General features: G+C 41.5%; 1 protein-coding gene across 1 annotated transcript in view; it reads right to left on the minus strand.

Annotated features, from left to right (window-relative positions):
- Positions 1 to 256: 256 nt before the first annotated feature.
- BCAS1 (brain enriched myelin associated protein 1) overlaps positions 257 to 19,987 on the minus strand; it is a gene marked incomplete at its 5' end in the record, with an annotated part of 54,866 nt that continues 35,135 nt past the window's right edge. The window contains 4 exon segments of the mRNA XM_082491194.1: positions 257 to 472; positions 5,928 to 6,194; positions 9,986 to 10,051; positions 16,293 to 16,460. Coding sequence (XP_082347320.1) covers positions 398 to 472; positions 5,928 to 6,194; positions 9,986 to 10,051; positions 16,293 to 16,460 — 576 coding nt within the window. The 3' untranslated portion in view covers positions 257 to 397.

The following is a 19,987-nucleotide window of genomic DNA, read 5'->3' on the forward strand; positions in this document are numbered from 1 at the left end:
GAGATTTTTCCCCCCGGCTGCTTTAAAGCTCTCTAAAGCTGAGGATTTGCTGCTCATTCCTTGCTGCACGACCTGCGTTCCTTTGTCACATGCATTTTTTTCTGCCATTTATTTAATTCACCGCCCCTTTTTTACCTTACATACTCTACCCTCTATAGACTTAAAATCATCCGCATGGCCTTTCTTTAAACGTACTACACATTGCTTGATGATCCTTAGAGTTGCTTTCTAACATCTAATGAACAAACCCTGTAAATGATATACCTTAAATGATACACCAGTGTTTGCTTTAGCCTCAGGCATTTGATGACAGCCATGTAAAGGAAAATAATGAGTCATCTCTGCTGCAAGGGAGCTTACAGAGAGCTGCTGATCCTTCAGCAGCCACGTGTATTCATTACTTGGATTTCCCAGCAGGTAGGATAGACACTGGATCTGTTTGCACTTCTGCATCAGACATCTTTTTGGAGCCCTGTGGAATAACATATAGAAATTTATAAACATTTTCAAATATTTCAGAACAGTTAAGGCTGGGACTATGCGTTAGCGTTTTGCTAGCAGATATTTTCCACTCATTTCACCTCTCTGCTTTTCTTAATTTGCCTTTTATTTAATATGCATAAGCGTATGAGCACCATCTGCATCATGACAACCCCAGAAAGCTACTGCCTGCAACTTTGCCTAAATGGGTTGGCTATTTTAATATCATTTCCCCAGTCAGCATGGAAAGCAATTGTTTTTAGAAACTGGACTAATGTACCAGAGACATGTTGCTGTGTACTCGCAGTAGTGTAGTTTTGGCACAACTTTCTCTAAAATTTCCCTGGCCTAAACGGTTCACTGAAACCACGCTAAGAGTCCTTCAAGCATGATTAATAGTGTATTATAGCCAGCCTTGCTCTGCTCTAAGTTAAAAGAACATTAAATACTTTCATGCATGACAGGTATTTGACAATGTTATAGTGATAAAGCTTTTTTATACTACAAATATAATTCTGGTTTTGGAACCAATTCAAGACACTAATCCGGCTTAGATGAAGGAAATGCATAGATCTACCTACACCAACTAAATTTTTTACCAGTAATTGATAAAAACTTGGCTTTATTTTAAGACGTGATAACCTGAATTTATTGGCCTTGAAGCCATTGAAACTTCAGGACATGACAGCAAAATGGATCCACAAAGACTGTTTCAGAGGTCACTGTTAACATAGCATAGAACACCAATCCTGTTTGTAGCCAGATGCCTAAACCATTACATGCTAAACAGAAAAACAGCATGACAAAGCTAAAGGTGACTGCTATGTGCTTTCCCTACAATAGGAACTGTGCAAAATCATATGCGAATTGTCCTTTCACACAGTATACGTTTCACACTGGAAACCTGACTCATCACTTCGGGTCACTGTAGGACTATTCTGTGTCAGACCGGGAGAGTGAAAGATCTCAACTTCCTCATCCTTTGCAGGGAAGTAAAAACAGTGGGGTTTTTTATACTGATTAGACTCTACTTCGGTGATGTTCTTTTAACTTTTCACCTTTGAAAAATCTAAGTGTAAAAAAGAGCAGCCAAAAATCACAATGGACTAAAAGAATCTCTTGTTTAAACTAACTGTGATCTTGTGCAGCTCAGGTGGCTGCAATGGCTTTGCTTCTGCTTGCACTGATGTTGAGCTTGGAAGATGCTCCAGAACAGAATAAAACTTTTTGGCCACTTACATGTAGCAGCAAATGGACAACACAAAAAAATGTAATACTTTCTAATATCCATCAAACAATACCAAATGAGCTAGTCATTCCAAATTTGTCCAGCAACCCTAAAAATCTACACATCAGTTAAAAGATTTCTCACATTACAAGAGCAATGGAGTCTGTCAGCTGTAGCTGTTCCTATCTGATGCATGAAGACACTAAGCCATTTCTAGACTGATCGAGGAAACAAGATGATACGATTTGCCATTCTTCCTATAAATGGGTGGAGGGAGGAGTACAGGAGTGGGAGCTCATTTGAGATAATCCCCATTTTGACTCTTTTAGCACATTTTCAGAGGTATCATATGTTATTTGCTTATACTACCATCTCCCTGCTGCGCCCATTTTCAAGGTGGTTGCTGATTAAAGCAGGAAGCTTTCAGGGAGACTGGCAGATGATTCTTGTTAAACTGGAATTTCCAAGCCCAGCGTGAAATAAAGAACTTTGTTCCTGCCCTTTTAACGGACAAATTCCAGCTCTGCCCTCAGATTCAGAAGCACAGGTACCACCGGCTCACGTCTTGTTCTCGGTTATTTTGTGTAACCCCTTTCAGTGCAGTGGAAGTTGCCTGCATTTGTGACAACTAAGCTGAAACATATTATTTTGGGCAGAGCACTTTAAAGGGCACACAGAGGAATGTCATGGTATTGGAGTATATGTTTTTTTTCCAGCTTGTGCTCGGGAGAAGTCTATGTCAGTATACCAGATACTCTAATCAGAATAGGTCAGAATAGTTTCCACATGCTAAGCACTCCCAGCTTCTGACAACTTAAGTATGAGTTACTCCAGCTCAGAAAACAATGTAATTAATCTTTTTTTTTTCCTTTTTCTCTCTAATCTAATCTTTCTAAGACTCACTAAATACCTTTGCATTTTATATAGCTTATAAATTAATCTCTTTTACCATAGTAACAACCACTGGACCTTATCGTCTCTGCTAAAACCATGCAGCCGGGCTGTAACACTCTTTGCCTGCCTAAGTGGCTCCATTGGTATCGAAAGTTTCAGCGCTTGTTAGCCCAACTGGGAGCAGATGCTTGAACTGAAGTGTTCTCATCAGCTGCATTCCCGCACTATGACATCCTCGTACTCCGTGCCCTTTCCCAGAGGAATCGTCAGATTCAGGAGAGAGTGCTGTTAAAATAGCTGCTATTGAAATAGCCTGCCACAATTTAAGAGGAGCTTGGTGGGCACAGAGTATGTGAGCAAGTAAGGTCTGCTGGATCCCCTGGTAAAAATCTTCTGCTTCCATTTTATCAGCATAAAGCTTAATATTTCTGCTAAGTTGTTACCAGTTATTTGAGCTGTTATGTTGAAATGGAAATTCTGGCATTGGTTTGTGTGTGATCTAATACTTTTAGATTAATGATTACACCTTCCTAGGACGTAGTATGATCACCTAGGAGATGTGTAGATTATTTTTTAGAAGCGTCGCAGAACTAGGCTTCTCAGGTGTGGGTAATCTTCTTGGGGATAATTCATTTTCTGTGAGATATTTTCCATACACAGACCTCATTGTTGTGTTTCTTTTTTCCCCTCCCAGTTCAATAGCACAATAAACTGACCAAATCAGCTCTACTGTTATCAAAAACTACTTTTTTTTTTTTTTTTTTTAAGTGCCATCTTCTGTTAATGGGAGAGGGAAGCTGTAGGAATACTGGCCTCTAATTGCAACAGAAGATAAGGGACTATACAGCCAAACTGTCTGGCATACTACTTGAGCAAGCAAAAATATCTCACAGAACATCTCTACTTCCTCTACATTTATGCTGCATTTTTTCCCCCCAAATGGTCTTTCTGCCTCTTCACAATCTCCTCTCGATCAAAAAGCTTTTTCTTGCCCTTTGAGTCAGAGACACCTTTCCTGCCTCTCTCTGTCTTTTATGAACTTGCACTTGAAAGCATGTTTCCTCGCTAGCGTGTACTTCCTCATATTTCCCTTTCTGGAATAATTCTAAATTTGTGTCTATTGTTAAATTCTATGAAAGATTTTTGGGTACAGCTTGGATGAATGATAGCATACAAAATAAAGTGCAATTGTCAACAGAAAAACCCTTTCTCACACAGTGGCTACAGTGAGAATTTTGACAAAGGAGGGCTGTCAGTGCTCAATTTCAACAAATCTCCAGAACAGAGAAACAAATCTCAATTATCTCCAGAAATAATAGAGGCAGTTAACATTTGCCCCATTTCTAGATAACCTATGCCAGAAAAACGTGGCTGTCTTCCTCCCCTCCAGTTCTTGTAAGAGGTCTTTTACATCACCTAAGTGGTTTAAGTAACAGAACTGATTTCACTGCTCGGGGGAGGTTGCCAATACCCAGAGCAGGATACACCACCTACACACCACGCTTGTGAGCGTGGATCAGATGTTACACACGTGCACCGATGTTGTGCACAATGGAAATTTCATACAGAATTTGGAGGCACAAGGGGTGAGGAAAGAAAAGAGCACATGAGCACACACGTGTGTGATAACTTTGATGAGCTAGTATAATTCACAGATACACCTAAAACAATACCCTGCTTTTTTCACATTGTGCTAAGCAAAAAGATTTCTTCTCTTGACTTCACTGAGAGCCAGGGTGAGTGCAAGCCAATGCAAGTTGGTAGTTACTGCAGGTGAGCTCCAGGACTTCCTTGCTCCATCGAAACCACAGGAAAATCCCACTGGTTCACAGTGGACCAGGATTTTACCCTGGAACAATGGGTTGAATCAGAAAGCAAAAGTGGCTGAACTGTCGCTAATCAATATTGCAGAAAGGTGTTTTTTTTTTTTTCTTAATTCCCCTTCTAATATGTAATTATTTTGGTAATGCAAATTGCCCTCTGTAGGATACCTAGTAATTCTGTGAAATGCGTGCAAATTAAACACTTCTTATGATGTGGAAAAACATCTGCCTCTGAATGAGTCATACTGGTCTGCATGGCAGCCTAACTTTATAACCCGGTGTCCTAACAGGGCTAATTTTCAAATCTGCATTACCGTTTCGATCTCTATTGCTTGACTTCTCTTCTTTCAGACCTGGAGATTGCCTAGCCCTTTTTCCTTCCTGACAGCCTTAGAAGTAGGGTAGGAAGGAAGGAAGAAAAGCTGTATGTCTCTCAGGGAGCAAGATTCACTAGGAATCACTGCAGGTAATGGACAAATCTGTTTAGGTTCTTTGCATCACTTGAAATTTGTGATGAAGCCCAGTTTACACACAAGGTTTCCAAAAGTTGCTAAAAATGACCCTATAGCTCTGTGGATTCACTGCTGTTGTGACAGTGTGAGAAAAGAGGAGCAAAGTGCATCCTTCCAATCGATTTATAAAAAGTAATGGGAATCTGCCCTATTGCCAAGGCTTGAGAGGCAGTCCCAGGTCCAACCTGGTTTTTTTTTTTTTGTTTCTACATTGGCCCCTGAATACAGACAAGGGAAAGAAAAAGTTTCCATCTATTTAATGCTCTGAGGAACCACTAGTTGCATCAGTAACACCAAGCCTTATAGAAACTCAGAGTTTTAGTACGCTGAATTATCTCATTTCTACATTTCAGCTTTCAGTGAAGGGTGCACAGCAAATTTAGGGTAGGATTTAGCAAAAAAAAAAGAAAAGCAGGAAGAAAAATTAGCACGTGCATTTTTTTGTGTGCTTTAACTACTCTATAACTGATCGCTGACACGAGGCGCTTATCTCTGGTGACCGCTACGCTGATTCCCACCCACCCAGTGGTCTACCTTGTTTTTTTTTTCCTTGCAGGGATTTCCTGCCTTGTGGGGATGTCCTGGCTGCTCTGAAGCAGCAGCTGAACCACCATCACGGCATTACTCTGGCAAACCGGCACCACCTCCACTTTTCCTTCATAAACACACCGTAATTTGTAGGTGGTTCAGTACCTGCTGCAGTAACAGTTGAGTCATCCCGGTAGCCAAGGCATGAACCTCTAAAACAGGGGTGTGGGAACAATTAGGGCTCTCCCATAGTAAACCATACCTGCCTGGGAATCAGTGCCCCGAGGCCCAAGTTTTCTCGCCTTTGCCCAAAAACTTGCTGTTGCTCGGCCTTAGTCCTGCAAGCTGCTTGTGAGGTTGCGCTCCATCCGAGCACAAATCTCGCACAGCTAACAGCTTGCAGGCTGGGTGCTTAAATCAGCTGTAAAAAAAGACTAAAAAGATAAGATCAAGTTAACGTACAAGGCCCTTAAAAAACCCTCCGAGTGACTGCCTCTTCTCTGTCTTCTTGAAGGAGGGTTCCTTCGAAGCGTCTCCTCCGTTCTGGATGGAGTCGGACTCGGCTGCTTGCTGCTCCCTGGCGTCTGGCTGCTCCCTGGTTTCCTGTTTGCTGCCTTTCTGCTTGCTCAGCTCCACGGTAGACTTCTTGTCTTTCGAACCCTCTTTGCTCTTTTGGCCCACAGGTTCACTTTCGGCTGGGGCAACTGGCCTCTCTGTGGAGTTTAATGTCTAAAGCAGTTTCAAACAATGGTTATTTTTAGTGCGAAATGTAAACATTTTGGAAGGCGATCCATAAATATATGAAAAAATGAAAGGCCACCTGGCAGGGAGAAATCCTGCTGTCCGACACGTTTTCATTTACAGAGCTTGGGACGAACTCCTGCAGCCTTGACTTAGGGAAGGACTCCCAGGGAGCTGATAGAATTACTTACAGGAGCAAAGACTGCAAGATCAAACCATCCCCGCATAGACTCGCTTTATTTATGTGTGTGTCCATGCTGAAGCTGTTTTAGGAGGCAGAGATCATACATGGAAAGATGCAGAGTCACAAGCGTGCACTGCCAACTGAGATTCCCCCAGCTTTTGCTGTGCAAGCAACCAAAAAGTGCAAGGGAAAGATTTAGGAGAGAAAAGAAGTAAAAGACACCATAAAGCAAAGGATAAAACCAGCTCTGCTATAAAACTACAACGCTTCACCAAAAAGAATAACAGCATAGGGTTTGGCTATGGAAGGCCACAGCATCATAGAAAATTTCACATACAAGTGCAAAAGAAGAGATAGCAAATATTCCGAAGACAGACACAATGACAGACCACCTATTTATAGTAAAGGAAAAGATTCCCAAACTCAGAGAAGTACGGACTGTGTTTGAAGTTCACAGGAGAAAAATCAGATCTGGCAAAGAAAGGATAAGACAATAAAATTGCCACTGCTTGCAGAGTAGCAAGTGACTATATATGTTTTGGCTAGGAAATCTGTTTGAAAATAGGATTTTCTTTTTTCTTATGCCAAAAAAAAAATCATATTGCCTTATTTATTTACATAATTAATAAAATAGCACACAGATTTACCATGTTGAAAAGCTGGAAATCTTACATCTGCCCTCAAGGCACAGCCTAGAGCTTAATGCTGTGCAATTTTTCCAACTTTGGGGATATTACCAGTAGTCTTGAAATATTTGGTGATCTTCTAAAGGCCTAGGGTTACACACTTACGTGACAAGATTAGCTTTCAATAAAAACAAATACATTTTTAGACATCATGCTTTCAGAGAAAAACCTGAAATCAGAAACTCTAGAGAAACAGAATGCAAATACACTTTTCATATCTATGTAAAAAAAAAAACCCAAAACCTCAAGCCATTCTAATTTTGGGGAAACAAGAATGACAGGGGGTAGCAATGCTACCATTGGCCTTTTTTACTTGATTCATCTTTCTTCCCCACCTAATCTCAAAAAAACCTGCAACCATTTTATACATTCAGTCTTGACCAGTTAGGTTAAGTCCTCAACAAAATACGTGTTTGTATTAACTATTTCTTTTTCCAAAGGACAGACGTATATACGTATATATTTCCTTACATTTGGATTTGTCTGCTTTTAGACTTAAAAAATACAGTAATAAAGCTGGTCTGTGCTCCAGTTCTGCAGGAGATGCGTGAAGACAGCACGTGGAAGCTGGAGATGCAGGCGATCAGGAGCCCCCTACACCACAGGCAGGTACCGTCCCAGTGTCAATAGTTCAGTAAAGCCAATTCAATACCGTCAGAGTACAGAACTGCCGTCTGGGGCTGCACAGACGCCACACACAACCTGCATCTTCCTCACCTCGCTCGAGGAGACAGACCCGCTTGGCTGAACTTGCGAGCGCCCAAGTGACGCGGGAGCTCTCCTGCCCCGCACAAGGACGGACAGAACTTCGTGAACCCAAATTTGACTCTGTCCCTTTCCTTCTGACTCCCTTTAACTATCAGACGGGAAGCTCTCAGTTGCCGAACCCATGGGTTAGTTTGACAAGATCCTCCTTACTCTTATCTGCCCTATCTCGCTTTTGAAATGCTTCTCTTCGTATAATCGCAAACGCGCACATTCAATTCAGAAATAACCACCACACCCAAATACAGCTATGAGACTGGATACGTCTGAGTTCAAAGGTGCCAGAACAACTTCTAACCCTTATTAACACTCTGTGAAATCTGTGGGTTTATTCTGCGGGTGTAAAATTAGAGCCCAGTCTTCCTCACCGCACGTGTGGATTGTGCAGGTGCCTGATGGTTACCGTACTGCAGCCAAACCCCCACTGGATGCAACAGGACTATTTCTGTGAGCAGGTTTGGGCCTTTGATGTTAGTCAAACAAAACACTGTAAAAAAAATATTCATAATACGTTTTCCAGGGAAAATAAGGCAAAAAAAATCCAATCAGATAAATCTCTTTGAGGTGTTTCATATTAACCTTGAAAGGCAGGAAATTGGCATATTTTATATTGATGGGAGCAGCTCAGGAAATACAAACTGAAGCCTATGAATAATGAAACATGTTAATGTTTCTTTTTCTAAAGGGTGATCTGCACCTGACAGATTGCTTTTACTCTCTCAATGTTAACAGTACCACTGAAAATAATAAAAAAAAAAAGATTAACAAGGCAGTGTTTCTCCCCATCAGGTTACAGGAGACTGTAATCCAGGGCTGCTTTTTAAGCGCAAAAGGCAGACCCCTAAATTTCCGCAGATTTTGGATCGGTGTTGTAACGTATTTCTGTAGAAGACAGAATGGCAGTGATGAAGAGTGAAGAACCACAGCATCCCAGAGATGCAATTGCATAATTTAAGGAGATCATTTCACAGAAATTCTATAAAAAGAAAAAGTCAACAGCAGATACAGTCTTCCTTGAGCTCTTCTGTGTAATAAACTGTGCTAATTTACACCAGTGCAAGCAAGAGAAGGTAGACTAATAAATAGATTTTTTTTTTTTTTAAAAAGGAAGGAAAATGGCTGCTAATTAAAATAATAAAAAGTAGATCCAGGACCGTAACTTTTAGTCACTTACCCAGATCGTTTCACAAAGCTGTTGTATGAAATACAGAATAAACATCACAAGACAAGACCTCCTCTATTCGGAATGCTTTTAGAGAAATAATTCATCAAGATTAACCTTAGTATCATAGGACATCATGAAAATAGGAAGAGTGAGAAAATAATTTGACTATTAATTAAAAAAGGGAAATAAAAAAAGAAAATCCTGAAAGTTCGGTTTTCAATGCAACCTCAGTTTTGCTCTCAGAAGCAAAGGAAACCCCGTGTCTATAGACAGAACCTGCGTTTTATCGCTCATTACTGAATGCAATTATTCGTATCTCGACTTGCAATAGATGAGGGTTTGACTCTCAGAAAAGGTAACAGTAGTTGTATTCCTAATGAAAATGTGATTTTTCTGAAGCATTTTTAAAGCCATCAAGAATATAATGTAAAGGTCACATCCGAAGTTTTGATTTAGCTTTTATGAACATAGAATGAAAGACACAGAAACAGAATAAGAAAAAAATATTTTCGGGGCTTTTGTTAAATTACAGTGAAGGGTTTTCATTCTCACTTTCATTTCTCTTCTATAGAGTTTCCACCTAAATGATCCTTTCCTCAGGAGACAAGTAAATCAACCAAGTAAAAATTATTCTAGTGGTGTGTATTTAGTTTCACTGCCTAAGCCAAGGTACGTGCAGAAAGTAAAATGACAGCAAGAGAGATAGGACTTAAATTGAATATAGAATCACTAATTATTTTAAGAAAAGGAATACCGGGAACAAGGCATTTTCAAAAAATCTAATAGAGACCCTTTAGAACCTTGATTAATAGTATGAATAGGTCAATAAATAGATAAGTAAAGAAATATGTAAATATATGAGGCTCAGTGAGCACGTAGCACTTTTCTTTCAGTGATTTTTACATTGCAAAATCCAGAGTTGTATGGAAGTAGGTGACAACAACCCATCACCAAAAGATGAAAAAATCCAGGCACTTACTTGGTGACTGGGGCTCGGGCCATTTACCTCTTCTGAACTGGTTGTCCCTCCATCACCCTTGACTGACTAAAATAACACAGGATTATAGGACTTCTAACTGCGTTCCTGTTTGAGGCATCAATTCAATATGACAACACACGTGAATCACAAAAACGCAGAGTTTGATTTAAGGATACCCTTTACCTCACTGAAACAAAACCAGACATTTCAGAAACTCTACCAACATTTTTGAAATATCCACGTCTCCAAGGTAGATTTTTGCTCGTTCTTTTCTGTGTGAAGTGATTGTCTCTTGCAAGTCAATTTTCCCATTAAGGCCTGAGAAGTATGAATGAGGTCTCAGTGACCAGAGATCGTATCAGCCAGTAAAGACGACCATGCTATCAGCCCGGCCGCTGTAGTTTTCTAGGAAAGAGCTTTTGCTTGCTTTTCAGAGGCAAATCTGTCTTATAAGATCTAGTGGGACTTCCTTTCTATTTAACGATCAGACTAAGTGCGTATCCCGTGAATAATTAAAACCCACTCAGCTTTATGGATATATTTTTATGTTTTATCATCAGCCTCCATTTTTTGCAATTTTTGCTTTCCAGTTTATGCCTTCTCTCTGCATCTAAGTAATGGCCCTTCTTGGTCCCCACTCTTCCCAGTACAGACAATCAGAGCAGACCCTGAGGCTGCAGCACTGCCAGGTCTTTCAGAACAAACCTTGTCTCCGGAATATGTTTTTAAGGTACAAGCCCCTGTTTCTATCTAGATTGAAAAATGAGAAAAACCTGTTTGACAAAAGTAGCTCAATGAGTAAATATTACAAGATTCTCAACGATTAGATTAAGGTTTAGTTACAATCAGTATATAAAAGAAACAAAAGTACATTTTTAATTAAAAAGCGTGGTAGAGGGTTCAATGTGGTATTCTCCTGAGTACCATATAAGCCACAGAGCTTAGCAGTAAAGCATAAAATAAACTCGAGAATTTCAAAGTGCCCAAGTTTAAATGTCATTTTTCATCGCATAAGTTCAATGAAAACAATGAAAGGATGTGACTTTTGTTCTAAAGATAGATCAGGCAGATTTGTGGTTTTCTGCAGCTCGCAGGTTTGTTACTTGCAGCACAACAGTATCAGCTTCATCCTATGTACGGTGTTATTGCAAGGACCTATTTCGGTGTCTGATTTCCCTATAAAACCACAGAAAATCAATACGTAGCAGCAGCATGATAGGAAACTAAACCACTCCATGACAATTCATTACTTGTCACAAATTGTGGGAAAAAAATTCTCTTTCTGGAACATACCGCTGCTCAGTCTCTTGCATGTTTATGCTCGTGACTCTTTATCTGTGTAAGAGGTTGCAGAAACAGGGGGGGGAGGAAGCACAGTGTGGTCTGTCTTAACATTACAGGATAGAAACTCAGTCCAGAGTGTATGAAGATGTATCGTGATAAGATCTAGTTTGCATTTCTATTTCAGTAAGTCTTTAAATGCCTTCAGAAAAAAAAAAAAAAAGTTTATGCTATAACAGCAACCACTTCATTACTTGTTTCCTAAAAAAAGAAAACACAACAAGAAAAAAAGCAAACCCCCTACCTTAGCCAACCTTTAGTAATCCATCTTTTTTTCTTTTTTTTTTTTTTTTTAACCAAAACATAAATAATAGAGTAAGGACCTTGAGGTCTTTACGTAGACAAAGGTCCCTCTTGCCTTCAGTGAAACGTATATGTACCGATCACAAGGATGTCTCTCTCACAAGGAGCACTGCAGCCCAACTTGCCTTTGGTCAGTTCGGATTGCTGCTGCCCAAAGCTTCCCGCAGCAGTAAGGGTGGATCAGCACCTCTTTAAATGCAGGAGGGTGGTGGGGACAAGCAGTAGACTCGCTACATTTTCACAAATAATAAAGGCAAATTAAGGTGGGACAACATAAAATAGTTATTCTTGATTCCAAATGCTATTTATTATGTAAAAGTTTATTTACGTGGGGAAGTAGGCCAGCACAGACACTGCAGACAATTTGGAAATAATCTTTTTTTATTATTCCAGAAAGATATATGCTCCTTGGGAGCATCTTCATTAATCCAGAAAAAGAACTTTCTATTTGCAGAGACCACATTCAGTGCTATCTTAGGCCAACTGTGCTGCCAGTCAACTTCCCAGCTGAGGACAAAGGCTACAGCCTCAGTTTACAGTTGGTAATTCTGCTCATTCTGATGAAATATGCCATTTTATACCCTTCTTATCTCCACAAAATATCTCAAAACAGACGTTTGAAGGGATTTATCTTACCTAGCTTTGCACCTGTTTATATTCTATGGAGAAAACCAGGAACTTTCAGAGCTCACGTTGTCTGAGGCGTGCTAGATCCTAAGGGCTCTCAGATCTGCTCACCTCTGCTCAGCGCCTTTAAAGGGAACCTGGGGTGAATAGCTCAGCTGTAGCCATTTCTAGCAAGACATCTACACTGGTCCTGATATAGCCCACCCTGTAAATAATAAGATAGCTATTTGATCTTGATTAATGAGGTATGAGTGAATTTCAACCGGCAGCACAGGATTTCACCTTCATGTAGGTGTAGCCTAGTTAGAGAAAAGAGTAGTGGTATTTCTTCAACTCTTACCGAATCACAGGGCTTTAAAATAACACTTTATACCTTTCTCTAATTTCCCAACAGATTTTACAGCTTTAGTTAACCCTCTTCCATTTTAACCACAGCAATGACTTTTGTGACCTTTGCAATTGCAAACAATTCATCACAAATAGGAAGGGACAGCAGTGCCGAGCAAGTCAGCGGGCAGGCTTCGAGATACACACTGTTCCAGAGTAAATTACTCCTAGCTCCCGCCACGGCGATCCTTGCGTCAACAGCGTTACTACAGCGCTATGGGTCTAAATGTCTACTTGCCATCAGCCTGTGCTTGTGCTCTCTGAGCAGAGTATGCCAAAACTGAGGCACGCGGACAGTTACTGACTCGACTCTCTGAGGCTCAGGATAGACGAAGTAGAATTAAGCTTATTTTCTTAGTCCCAGTCTTGACACCTAAGAAGAAGATAAGCTACCTTTTCTCAGGCACCTGGGTGGTTAACCTGTGTAACATAACTGTGGATGATATCAGAATACCTTGGGATCATCTTCTGCAGGCTGAAGAGAAACCCAGCAGGCAATCATATTAATGTAAAATTAAAAGTCAATCTCTTTCGGCAGCCAGAGCAATAATCCATCCATCTCCATAAAGGAGACTAAACAATAAAGAATATAAGTAAACAGGAGCCTGGGTTTTACCGGGGAAGTCCTGCCACGTTTCTTCCCACCGACAAGCGTGGTTTGTTTCAGAGACTGCAAGTCCTGAGCTTGTTAAGATCCTATCTTACAGGGATTCCCGGCCCGCTCCGTCTGCAGCAAGGCAGGAGGAGGGCTCCAGGAGGACCTGCTGGATGAGTCAGTGACCCGCATCACATGGATGACACGCTTTGTACAGGCTCTGATGCCACTTCAAGGCATTTCCCACACCTGCAAGAGCCTTCTGCTCCAGTGTCACCTATGGAAGGTGGAACACCATGAGGTACATTTAGGCATTGGCTGGGGTTTGCCCAGATTTGCAAGTGAAAGTGGTTGAACAGATGCCACCATGTGAAGACATCATTTTATCCCCAGTGCTTTGGCTAAGAGGTGCTAAGGACTGAGTTCCTCACGCAGGTAGGAAGCACAAGGGGATGGCCCGATGGCAGGCCCTTGGCTGTGCTCCTCAAGCGCACATTCATGCCGTGGCCAGAGCTGCAGTGTAAACTCCCATATGTCCATATTAGTTTTAAATTAACTAGCATTAGTATGAACAGCAGACTAACGACGTTAGCATGAGGACTGGGGAGGCTGCACGTGGCAGGCCCCCAAGATGTGCAAGTTACTCTGCTCTGAGCTCCACGGTGCCAGAATTACGCTGCTACCAGGACGCGAGCTAGCTGTTGCAAAGCTGGCCCAGGAATTCCTCCACGTTATGACTGGTACGGCAGGGTAGCCAGACCTCAAGGGAAAACCACAGTGGAAATAAACCTTTTCTAAGTGGAAATTATACCTTCCAGTGCCCAGGCTGCCAGTATAGCTATTCTGAGCAGAGAGGGCCCTGCGAGACATCTCCACAGTATTCATCTCAGCTCTTGGCCCCACGGCCCTGGAGTCCTCCCCCCTTTTCCTCGTGGGAAAATCACGCCTGTGTTGGAGTCAAACATTTCGCGCATTCTCAGCACTCACCACGAGTTCAAAAGCTTTACAGAAGCTACGTGTTTAGCAGTGGCTTAAAATCCTTCTGTCTGCCCTAGGAATCAGAAATACTGATTGCCCAGTTGGCCCGAAGCTGCAGGGCAGACGCATAGCTCCCGTTTTGTGCAACAGCGCAGCAGTGATCCAGTAATCCAAAAGTTATTCAGAGGAATCAGCCTGGGACATACTTCAAGGACAATAAATATATTAAAATAACCCAGGATCTGTTTGGAAATTGATAGCTAATATTAGAGCAGATGAATATGAAAGGTCTCAAAAAGCTGCAAAACGAGTTACACAGTTAATACAATCCTGTTTCCCATGCGGGTAGATGTTTGCCCACATACTAGGTCCATCCTTCTAGGCCAAAATCTGGATCAAACCCCTGCTCGGATTAGAGCAGCGATACAGCTATGGCTTTTAATGCAGCTCTGGTTTCTCCCATGGTGATTAAGATGGGTGTGGAACAGCTTTATTTTTTAATCAGTGCTATTTTCTTTGGTAGTGTGATATGGTTTGAAGTTGTGGTTGCCACAGACGTCAGCGTTTGGTATGCATTGCTCCTGCATTGCCTAGCATGTGCCATGGTGACGAGCCTCTATGCAGGATGACCACAAGTCCCCCCAGATACAGGAATAAGGTTGAGATTTTTCCAAACTAACTTTTAAAAATCTTATGTGGAATTAAAGGAATGTTAGGTGCACAATTCTTGGCTAATATTAAGAATTTTAGCTTGGATTCTCAAATACACCAGAGTCCTGGTGTAGTAAAGTAACTCTGATGAACAAAAAGTAAATGCACGCATCATGGGTTGGGCTGAGGCTAACAAACCACCAAAAATAAGAGAAACGCCAATCTTCTGGAAATGAAAAATAAATCAGGATTTGGGTTGTTGCGTGTACTTTCTGCGGCCTGACTCATGAATTTTAACCTTTAACAATGTGACTGTTCACAGCTGTATGTACCAGCAAGTACCTGTGCGCAGACAGTTCGGACAACCTGGGCTATTTGTCACATCGTGTTAAAAGAAACTACATTTTTCGCATCTTAATGTATAAGCTGCTCTGACACCCACACCGTGTAGCTGCCTGAAAATAAACCAGCATTGATTAAAAATAGAAATCTTCCATACACATTTGTAAACCTCGCCAAAATGGATCAATTGCTATATAAATCCTCAAGGCCCGCTACAATTTTAATCAGACAAGGGTTAGCTCTAGAGTTGGATTATTTTCTTTCTTGGCTGCTTTTCTAGACTCTTTTGAAGAGTACTGTCTGGGTGTTGTTTGTACACAAATCCATCAGGGTAGCTCGTCATGCCTATAACCACAAGACGATACCGGCCGTGATATCACCTCAGTGGTTTCCTTCTTTCCTCCACTCTTCTGGGAAGGAGGATTAAATTCCACTCTGTGCCTTTCTTTTTTCCACCTACTGTATAACATCTTTGAAGCAGCAGTTGTATCCTTTTACGTGCCAGTTTAGCTAACCTACATAAGCTGCCAAAAAAAAGTTTCACTACTAAAAATAAGACCCCCTGAAGCAAGCACAGGGCTTAACAACGGTATGGCGCAGGGACATTTGATACTGCCATGGCTAATAGTAGCCAGTTTCCTCTCGGAGCATCTGCCCAGGTCTCACACCACCCGGTGGAAGGGGTTTGTGAAGCTGATGGCTTCCTCGGTGGCAATGCTGGCTCTAGCCCCCTCAACTGCCCTATGCCGCCTCGGCAGGGGGGGAAACCGGCCGAGGTGGAGCTCACGGAGGCGGAGGGGGTTGGAAGGGGGGGGCATCCCCGGGGCTGTGCCCGGCGCAGCCGCCAGAGGGAGGTGCAGGACGCCGAACGCGCGGGGGGACGCGCGGGGACCGGCGGCTCCGGGGGGGGACAGGGGGCGGCAGGGACAAGGGACAAGGTGACACACACCCCCGGAAAGGGGCATGGCTTCACTCCTGCAGTCTTACAGACATTTATTTTCAAAAGGTTTCTGGAGGATTACCACCCCCGGCCGTGCAATGAACACATCACTCTTAAGCCTTGAAATTGAGCGTGTCGCTTACCAGTTTGAAAAACTTTCTCAGGTTTGCTTTGGGGGTTTTACTTTCTTCTCTCCTAGGTTTCACTTCTGCAGCTTCTGGGCTCTTACTCTCGTCTCTCTCAGGAGCCACAGCTTCTAAAGACGTGTCTGTTTTTTCATTGCTTATGATCTCCGCTTCTTCTGATGCGTTCTGGGGTTATTTTGGGCAAACATTAAGAAAGTGGAAAAAAAATTCAGACGTATTCAGTTAGGTTTGGGGTTGTTTTTTTTTGTTTTTGTTTGTTTGTTTTTTTAAAGAGGTTACAATCAAAGCACTGCAGCAATACAGTAAGTTGATACATCATAAACAAACGTGGCATGAAAGCACTCTCAGTGTCACGGTATCTGGACAGCTTTCTTCAGGAATTTGATTCATCCCTTTCAAAAGAGGGTATAAACTGGTGGGATTTTAAGCACTTGTTTAAACTGAAGAAATACTTTCCTGGATTTCAGTACCAGTTCCCAAACAATAAGCTGTCTTTGATTATGATAAACCTTAAACAAAATTACTTACACTTACAGTAGTATATGCCGTGAGTAGGTGACACTCAGGTAAAATCAGAGAAAGATCGTACCCAGCAGTTTGCACACCGAAGAAAGAATAGGATTAAGTAATTAAAATGCACCATGGACTTTACGAGTTGTCAAAACTCTGTTTATCACCCTTCTTAGCGAAACACGGAAGTGCAACCTCCCAGCCACAGCGTTCTCAGGCCGGTCACGCTCACAGCGCCCACTCCTCTTCCCGGTCACAAAGATATGAGTGACTTTTCAAGGTACAAGGTAGTTAAGTAGCCCATCTACTACTTCACCTAATCCCATGGGTTGCAGTCACCCTCTTTGATAGTGTTGACCCCCATTTGAGTTCAGGAAAGGCTGCTGGGTACTCAGCAACATTGCCTTTATAGAAAGATTTTGGGTCCCGCTGAGCTTTTGTGAATGGCTGGAAAGTTCCCTCTATTATACTAGTACTTCAACCGGAGGCACGCGGTTTGCAAACTCCTCTAAAATATAGATCCCCATAAGATTTATTGATCAATCTGCACGTCCACAGCCCTCTCAAGGCTATCCTGGGAATGCTCGATGTGGTAACGTGAACAACAAGAACTGCAGATGAACAGGAGGCCCAATTCTGCTGTAGGAGGTGGAGGCACAGCTGGGCAGGAGCCTGAACTCACATTTCCTTAGCTGACTCTTCTGCCCTGGTAAATAACATTCTTCTGTGCCTTCAAGAACCGCTAATTAATTCCCATCTCACCATAACTGTATAAAGAGATATCTTTCTTTCTGGCATAAAGGGAAGCTATTATGCTAATAACCAGGTAATTTGACCCGAAGTGAGCCCTTTATCATTTTGCAGCCTCTTGCAGAAAGGTGCAGACCATTATAAAAGCAGGATAAGTTACACTCTCAGCCTCCAATACTGAATCAAACGGCAGCAGTTACCCAAGGTATTGGCATTTCAACACGTGCTGCTGCTTAAAGATACAGCATTGTCATAGCTGAAACATATACTATGGTTACTATAGGAAAGAACTGCTGTAAATAAATCTCAACTATTTATATTTCACAATTTTCACTGTACTTACAGGAACTTACATTTAATGTGTGCTCGTAGTTATTCACCCAATTAATTTTAGGCACATGAACACGTGAACAGTTTGAAAGATAAGACCAAAGATTCAGCCCAGGCCCATATCCTGACTCAGGGTGCTAAATACGGATGCCTCCTCCGGCAGCTGCTTGCAGTACTACTGCCCTCATATACTTTTCCAATTGTCTTCAACTCGGTGATTCCCATGTAGTATCTTCAGTTTAATAGCCCTTGATGGATTTTTTCCTACAGAAATTCCTGACATCCAGCACCATCCTGTGGCAAAGAATCCCACAGCTAAAGTATGCTTTTTTTTTTTTTGAAAAGTACTTTATTTTCATTTGTCACCAAATAATTTCATTTGATACTCTCTACTGCTTTTATTTTGAACAACTGATCTTTCCTGTTCACCTCTTATGTTACAGTAGTCATTCTGTATGCTGCTGCCATCTTCCTTTCTGCCAACTCCTTTCTGAGCCAAAAAAAAATAATCCTAATTTGCGTAGTTCACACAGAAACCATTCAATACATTTATGCATTTTTCTCTCTGTATTATACCTTTTAGTTCTATCATATTCTTTTTGAGTTGGAGGGACCCACAGCAAGACGGGGACTCACCATGGACTTCTGCAGCAGCATGAGAGATTTTGCTTTGGTCTTTACTCCTCTTGTGGAAGAAATGAACATTTTGGTGGTGGGGGGAGAAGAATGATGAGGGAATAAATATTCCTTGTTCTCTGCTGCCTGAGATGACTGCAGCACAGCCCACTTCCCCATGGAATTGTAGATTCAATTTATATTTATGAACATTTTGGAGATAATCAATCTGTAATAATTTTCATCTATATTTCTGCCTATTCACACATACATACAATCAATTCGCCATCTATTTGCTTGAAGGAAATGATTCATTGCACGAATTGAAACAGTGGCTCAATAAAGCAGCAACCTAGCTGCTGGGAGCTCATCATTCAAAGATTACAGTTTGGGATGATATTACTGCTACGCTGTTACAGCTGCAACCCAAATGAGTTTTGTCTCTCAAGCTATGTCTGTGCAACAGCCTTAGTGTCACTACTGATAACAAACGCGTCCTGGGGCGAAGTGCTAAACTCCAAAAAGCACCGTCTATTTAAATAAAGAAAAGAGCTAAGTGATAGTCAACTACTCAGAGCAATTGATTTGTTTAAAGACTTCTCGATGGATTCCATAGGAGGCTTTAGGAAAGTTTAAATCCTGTTTTAGTATAGCTAATTCTTACTTTTTTTTTTTTTTTTAAACTTAGCTATCCAATGTACCAATGCAGGTACTTAAGTTTGGTACTCTATTAGGCATATCAAAGTTGTTGTCTAAGTTACAGGTTATCTTGTTTGAGATCTTGGGCTTGCTATTAAAAAATTTATGATTATTTTCTTGTAATTCTCTCCAGGAGTCATTCTTGTATACCCAACTCCCTCTGTAAGACTGAATTAACTGATGCTGAAGATTTTCTTTTACGATTTTGTGATCTCGAAGACATCTCTGGAGGCCTACTCCAACCTCCTGCTCAAAGCAGCAGTTGCATCAGGTTGCCGAGGAACTTGTCAAGTCAAGCTTTCAGTATCTTCAAGGCTGGAGATCCCGCAACTTCTGTGCAATCACATCAGAGTATTCAGATATGTTGGGACACAAGGAAACGCGAGAGACATCACAAAATCATCTCAAATAAGACTGACCAAGGTGGCAGTTTCTTGGAGACTGATGCCACATGACCATGGTGCATGGTGTACTTCAGAGGTGCAGAGAACGCCTGTGCGTGGTCTTTCAGTGGAGGGGAAAACCCCTGCCAGCTAAGAAGGTTTTCTGACACTTTTAAGAACAGAGTTTTTAAATTTTGTTCATGTTTCCGCTAGGAAACTAGAAGAAAATTTTCCATGTGTGCATCCAAGAGAATCGCCAAGCTGTTTCTGGCAATTGAATTGAAATTGAAAGTATATAGTATATAATTGGAATTGAAAGTATAATAGGAAGGACGTGACAAAGATAAAGTCAATAAACTTTGAATGATGTTACTATAACTTAAACTGTTCTCTAGAGAAACAGGT

This window comes from Vanellus vanellus (genome assembly GCF_965231255.1).
Source record: "Vanellus vanellus genome assembly, chromosome: 15".
Lineage (NCBI taxonomy): Eukaryota > Metazoa > Chordata > Aves > Charadriiformes > Charadriidae > Vanellus > Vanellus vanellus.